A 7122-nucleotide genomic window follows, 5' to 3' on the forward strand; every position below is an offset into this window, starting at 1 on the left:
GTGGTTTAACCATAGTGTTATATCTCTGTGGTTTAACCATAGTGTTATATCTCTGGGGTTTAACCATAGTGTTATATCTCTGTGGTTTAACCATAGTGTTATATCTCTGTGGTTTAACCATAGTGTTATATCTCTGTGGTTTAACCCTGACAGGAACGCTCCTGAACTCAGAACAGAACAACTGAAACTTCAGGTTCAAACCTCAGACGGTTCGTCACTGCTTTTCTTTACAGGAAGGAAAACTCACACATGAGGAGATTTAATAAGAAGCACCAGCAAGAGAAAATACTTCAAGGAGTGTAGATGAAACACAGATGAAATAAAAATACAGATCCAAACTGCAGTCCCTCTGAAACAGTTCTTCTGAGTTTCTGGATACCGAGTTCTGATTTGAATCTCAGTCTGAACTCAGAAGTCAGACTTTCTTCCTCAGAGTTGTGATTTTAAACTCAGACTTCTGACTTCTGACGAGTCTCACAACTCAAATAATCTTTTCACACGTGGCCTAATCCTCTCCTGTCACTCATGGACAAGAACGTTTAACTGTCCCCCACCAAAGCAGGGACTATGGATCGGTCTCCGTTAGTTAGTTAGTTCATTTATTCATTAGTCACACTGTAATGTTGACTTTGTGCCACTAGGGGGCGGCATTGACAATGAATGGGGACTCAGTGGTAAAGCAACACAGTTAAAGTTATCATAGGTAACATAGGTATCATAGGTCACTACTTATATCATATTACCACTTACCTACTGTGCAATACCATATATCACTTATCATTTAGCATTTATATTATTCATAACACTCACGCTCCTGGTGTTGTATGTTATATTGTATATTGTTTTATAAATTGTATTGTAGTGTACATTGTGTAATGTACGGATTGTATTTATTGTGTATTGTAGTTCTTATATTTTGTACTGTATTGAGTAAAAACAGGACAATTACAGTTACTACATTTCAAGATATAACTTGTAAGCCTAATTCTGAGGAGAGTAGGCAACAGAAATATATGGTCAGTCTGTCCTTTCATTGTCCCATACTTAAGTACAATTTAGAGGTACTTGTACTTTACTTGAGTATTTCCATTTCATGCTACTTTATACTTCTACTCCACTACATTTCAAAGGGAAATATTGTACTTTTTACTCCACTACATTTATTTGACAGCTTTAGTTACTTTGCAGATTTAGATTATTAATACAAATTATAAATCAACTAATAAACTATTATATATATATATTTTTATAGGTTAAGCTACCCAGCAGTATATAAAGTAATTAAAATTAGCTCCACCTTTACCAGCTGCAACATTAAAGTGATGAACACATTAATGCATCAATAATTATAGTCCAATAACATGATATATATGATTCTGAAATGGGCCATTCTGCATAATGACTACTTTTACTTTTCTTACTTTAAGTATATTTTGATGCTAATACTTTTGTACTTTGACTTTAGTAAGATTTTGAATGCAGGACTTTTACTTGTAACAAAGTATTTTTACACTGTGGTGTTTCTACATTTACAAAGACAAGTCAAAGTCAAAGATCTGAATCCACCGCTGCTTGTTGTTCTCTGCCTTTCCTCATCGGAACTCTCTGTTGTGTGAACGGGCGGCGGCAGCATCACGCTCCAGAGCGTCCGGTCTGCCTGGAATTCACGAGCAGAAGAAGTACACGCGCAGCACAGCGTCTTTACGTCGTTACGTACTGCGTCATCCCCCCCGTCCAGCCCTTCTTCTCTGTGCTGCACGGCTTCAGACCAGACTGACAGAAATCATGGTAAGCTTGTCGGTTTATTATTCTGCTCTAACGGACTGAACGGACCGGTACCGACTCCGGTGGAACCGGTCCGTGTTCCCGACGTGAAGCCAAAGCTAACGGCGCCGCTGGACGCGTCTTTCTGAAGTCTTCTGCTGTCTGTCGCGGTCGTGTTAGCTCTCCGTTAGCCTGCCGTGCTAACCGGCGAGGAAGCACATGGGCGGATGATGCGCTCGCGGTAAAGCTAACGGCTTTAACGGCGCTTTTGTACCGAAACACAGCATCTGACTGTTAATGTAACTGTCCGCTCTGCTGCCGTTAACGTTAACTCAGCCTCCCGTGTTTATAACGTCTCTGTCCACAGTTCAGCCTCCCAGCAGCGTCATGTCTCCACAGCTAGCGCGTTAGCATGCTAGGCTAGCTGGCCAGTTAGCTGCGTCAGACGGGCGGAGCAGCTGAAGCTTTGTTCTGCCGGTAGAGAAACTAACGTTACCGACCGGACAGAGAAACGAACAAACCACCGCTCTTTCTTATGAAAAGTGTGTGAATCAAACAGAAGTCGGGTTTTTTTTTTATTGTGGTGTGACGGTTAACGGTCACGAGCTGCTCAACTGTCAGCGGCTCAGATTTTGGATGAAAGCTTCTAGCGGTTTCTAGGAGGAGCGGGGCGGGGTCAAGCTCAGGACCGGAGGGGCGGTGCGGCCTTCACGTGCTGCTCTAAGCTCCTACTGCATCTCCAAGGAAGCCCATTGGGGACACTTACATATATTATTGTGATATTTTTTTAAAAACCTTATTGAACAATGTGTACAAAAAAAGCCAGATGAGCTATATACTCAACAGCGGACACATGGCGGCATTATATTAGCATTGTATAGGACATATATTCATAAATTTTGTTTGTGGTTTTCACGTCGTAGCAATTAATTCATTATCTCAGGATGACGTGAGAACAGAACTGGATCAGATTGATTGATTGATTGACTCATTGATTGGTTATTGATGTGTCTCTAGGCGTCCTTATCGATGGCCCCGGTCAACATCTTCAGACATGGAGCTGATGAGGAGAAAGCAGAGACCGCACGACTGGTGGGTGGAATACATATGAGTGTGTGTGTGTGTGTGTGTGTGAGAGAGAGAGACAGTGTGTGTGTGTGTGTGTGTGAGAGAGAGAGACAGTGTGTGTGTGTGTGTGTGTGTGATAATGTCAGCTGTTGATGGTGCTGCAGACTCCTTGTATAAGAGAAGTTAATTGTCTGTTATTTTTAATTTGTTTGAAATTTTTCAAAGGGACCCTGTTAACCGTGTGTGTGTGTGTGTGTGTGTGTGTGTGTGTGTGTGTTTGCAGTCTTCCTTCATCGGAGCGATCGCCATCGGTGACCTGGTGAAGAGCACTCTGGGACCGAAGGGCATGGTGAGTCACTTCAGTCTCTGAAGGAAACTTCATCTGACTGCAGACTGTCAACATGGATTAGAAAATCATTTTGCATAAAAAAATAAAATAAAATTGCAGTTTGATCACCGATAAATCAGTTGAGTCAAATCTAAAATGTGAATTGACATTTTCCATCTGATGTTAATGTTATTAAAACAAGTCAGGGTAATAAATGTCCTCTCCTCTCCTCTCCTCCTCTCCCTCTCCTCCTCCTCTCCCTCTCCTCTCCTTTCCTCCTCTCCTCTCCTCTCCTCCTCTCCCTCTCCTCCTCCTCTCCCTCTCCTCTCCTTTCCTCCTCTCCTCTCCTCTCCTCTCCTCTCCTCCTCCTCTCCCTCTCCTCTCCTCCTCTCCCTCTCCTCCTGTCCTCCCCTCCTCTCCCTCTCTTCTCCTCTCCTCCTCTCCCTCTCTTCTCCTCTCCTCTCCTCTCCTCTCCCTCTCCCTCTCCTCCTCTCCTCTCCCTCTCCTCTCCTCTCCCTCTCCTCTCCTCTCCCTCTCCTCCTCTCCCTCTCCACTCCTCTCCTCTCCCCCTCTCCTCTCCTCTCCCTCTCCTCCTCTCCCTCTCCACTCCTCTCCTCTCCCCCTCTCCTCTCCTCTCCCTCCTCCTCTCCTCTCCCTCTCCTCCTCTCCTTCTCCTCCTCCTCCTCTCCCTGTCCTCTCCTCTCTCCCTCTCCTCTCCTCCTCTTCCTCCTCTCAGGATAAGATCTTATTGGGTGGAGGTAGAGAAGCTTCGGTCACGGTGACAAACGATGGAGCGACCATCCTGAAAGCGATCGGAGTGGATAATCCTGCTGCCAAGGTCCTGGTTGGTGAGTGACGCTTTTTATTTCACTGACTTTCATTTTAAATATTTAAATATTTTGATTTTTGAGATTTGATTGGAGGATTTATACATAATTAGCATTTCCCATGTAGAGGTGATGCCTTCAAACCCGGCCTTCTGGTTGATGTAGTGGTTGTTTTTTTTTAATGCAAGATTTAAAAAAATATTTTTTTTTTTGCTCCGTACTGGGAGCTCTGGTTCTGGTTCTGCTGGTGGAACTTGTTCTGGTTGAATTGGTTCTGCTGGTTAAACTGGTTCCTGTGGTTCTGCTGGTTAAACTGGTTCCTGTGGTTCTGCTGGTTAAACTAGTTCCTGTGGTTCTGCTGGTTAAACTGGTTCCTGTGGTTCTCCAGACATGTCCAAGGTCCAGGATGATGAAGTTGGAGATGGAACAACGTCTGTCACCGTGCTGGCTGCTGAGCTGCTGAGGGTAACCTGTCTGTCTGTTAACCTGTCTGTCTGTTTACCTGTCTGTCTGTTTACCTGTCTGTCTGTTTACCTGTCTGTCTGTTTACCTGTCTGTCTGTTTACCTGTCTGTCTGTCTCTCTGTCTGTCTTTTTGTCTGTCTGTTTACCTGTCTGTCTGTTTACCTGTCTGTCTACCTGTCTGTCTGTTTACCTGTCTGTCTGTCTGTCTCTCTGTCTGCCTGTCTCTCTCTCTGCCTGTCTGCCTGTCTGTCTGCCTGTCTCTCTCTCTGCCTGTCTGTCTGTCTGTCTCTCTGTCTGTCTGCCTGTCTCTCTGTCTGTAGTAACCAGTATAGTGTAAACAGTTGAAGTGTGTGTTGTGTTGCAGGAGGCGGAGCTTCTGATCGCCAAGAAGATTCATCCTCAGACAATCGTCTCCGGCTGGAGGAAGTCGACACAGGTGGCGAGGGAGGCGCTGAGGGACGCCGCCGTCGACCACGGGTGAGGGGGGGGAAGGGGGGGGGGGATGAGTTAAACTGAATGAATCTATCGTCACGATACTGGCTCCTGATTGGCCGACAGCAGCGGCTCCTCTAATTCAAATGAGGTAAACCTGCTGAGCGGAGGCTTTCCAGTTCAACTGGAAACTGGCTGATTGGACAGATTTCATTCATTTTTTAGTGAGGGAGCCAATCAGGAGCGAGTCCAGCTGTGATGCGTTTCCTGGAGTTAGACTGAAACTGACTGGAGAAAAGGAGTTTAGAAAATGTCTTTTAAATTTAACCAATCAGACAAAATAAAATGTTCACAGTCGATCTGTGTCGACTGACGGGTTTTCTGTTCCTCCCTCCCTCCTCCCCCTGGTTGCCGTAGCAACGACCCGGCGCGTTTCCAGCAGGACCTGCTGAACATCGCCCGGACGACGCTCTCCTCCAAGCTGCTGACTCATCATAAAGATCATTTCTCACAGCTGGCGGTCGACGCCGTGCTGAGGCTCAAAGGCTCCGGGAACCTGGAGGCCATCCATGTGATCAAGAAGCTGGGGGGGAGTCTGACCGACTCCTACCTGGATGAAGGTGAGGGGGGGGGGACTTTTGTAACATGGTCACATCAATATTAACATTAACGAATAATATAGATACTAACCATAAACTGACCACATATTGGGAATCTACATGGTTACTTTCTCACCTGACAAAATATTAAAACTTAATAAAGTGACATATTAACTGAAACTTCCAGCAGCTTTCAGCCTGACTCAGCTGAGCGTGTGCAGAACCTCTCCTTCTCCTGTGAGAAAGATGATTTGCCGAATTAAAAAGTGACTGACAGCTGGTTCAGGTGGCATATTGGTGAAATTCGTTTTTGATTGACAGGATTGTAAGCCTCTGATTGACCAAATTAAAAAATGATTGACAGTTACCCAGCCCATTCAGAGTCTCCGGTCTGCAGAGACACAAACTTAGCTGTATCTGTTAAACCCAAAGACCATGATGCACCACTGTCTGGCTGCTGTGAAGGACTGACTGGATTGGATTGGACTGGATTGGATTGGATTGGATTGGATTGGATTGGATGGCTCTGCATCTTCCTGCAGATAAACTCTGACAAAGCAGAGATTCCTGTCATAGATCCTGATCACAAGGGAAAAAAATAAAATTGATCAGAGGGAAGTCAGCATGATACTTCCTCAATTACAACATTAGGAAGGCGGGACTCTCGTCTCTGATTGGCTGCTGTAACTTCCTGTTCACCTCCGTCCAGGTTTCCTACTGGACAAGAAGATCGGAGTGAACCAACCAAGAGGATGGAGAACGTCAACATCCTGATCGCCACACCGGCATGGACACAGACAAGATCAAGGTACACACACACACACACACACACACACACACACACACACACACCCTTCCCTTTTTCCCTCCACTAGTGTGAGAAACAGCAGTTTTGCACTCAGCCTGACAGAGAGAAGTAGAAGTAAAGTAGATTGAGTGCAGAGACTGTTCACCTGTTAACCTACTGTTTGATACTGAGGCTGCACTGTGTGTGTGTGTGTGTGTGTGTGTGTGTGTGTGTGTGTGTGTGTGTGTGTGTGTCAGATCTTCGGCTCCAGGGTTCGTGTCGACTCGACCGCCAAAGTGGCCGAGATCGAACTGGCTGAGAAGGAGAAGATGAAGGAGAAGGTGGAGCGGATCCTGAAGCACGGCATCAACTGCTTCATCAACAGGTACACACACACACATACACACACCACCCCCCACACACCACACACACACACACACACACACACAGAGCTCTCCCCACTCACCCCCCCTCTCTCTCTCTCTCTGCAGACAGCTGATCTATAACTACCCGGAGCAGCTATTCGCTCAGGCCGGTGTCATGGCCATCGAACACGCAGACTTCGCCGGGGTGGAGCGCCTCGCTCTGGTCACCGGTACGACCACACACACACACACACACCACACACACACACACACACACACACACACACACACACACACACCACACACACACACACACAGCACAGAAGACCGTAGGGCTGAAAGATATTGACAAAAATTCTAATTGCGATTATTTGACAGAATATTGCAGTTGCTGTTTAAACTGCGATTCATATCATCTAGTTGTCTTGTCATACATTTTTTAGAACTTTGAAATAGTTTAAGAAAAGTGATTTAGTTAAACACTACCG

General features: G+C 45.7%; 1 protein-coding gene across 1 annotated transcript; it reads left to right on the forward strand.

Moving 5' to 3' along the window:
- Positions 1-1730: 1730 nt before the first annotated feature.
- Positions 1731-6864, forward strand: LOC139655182 (T-complex protein 1 subunit beta-like; the record flags this gene model as incomplete). The annotated part of the gene is given in 12 exon segments (XM_071532518.1): positions 1731-1788; positions 2782-2856; positions 3116-3181; positions 3897-4008; positions 4376-4452; positions 4816-4928; positions 5301-5503; positions 6192-6227; positions 6230-6259; positions 6262-6290; positions 6527-6654; positions 6761-6864. Coding segments are annotated over 12 exon segments (976 nt in total), but the record flags the coding sequence as incomplete, so codon positions are not given.
- Positions 6865-7122: the final 258 nt, after the last annotated feature.

The sequence above is a fragment of the Centroberyx affinis genome, unplaced genomic scaffold (genome assembly GCF_046629955.1).
Source record: "Centroberyx affinis isolate AG114_WGS23_722 - 3 ecotype Tasmania unplaced genomic scaffold, CSIRO-AGI_Caff_v1 ptg002204l_1, whole genome shotgun sequence".
Lineage (NCBI taxonomy): Eukaryota > Metazoa > Chordata > Actinopteri > Beryciformes > Berycidae > Centroberyx > Centroberyx affinis.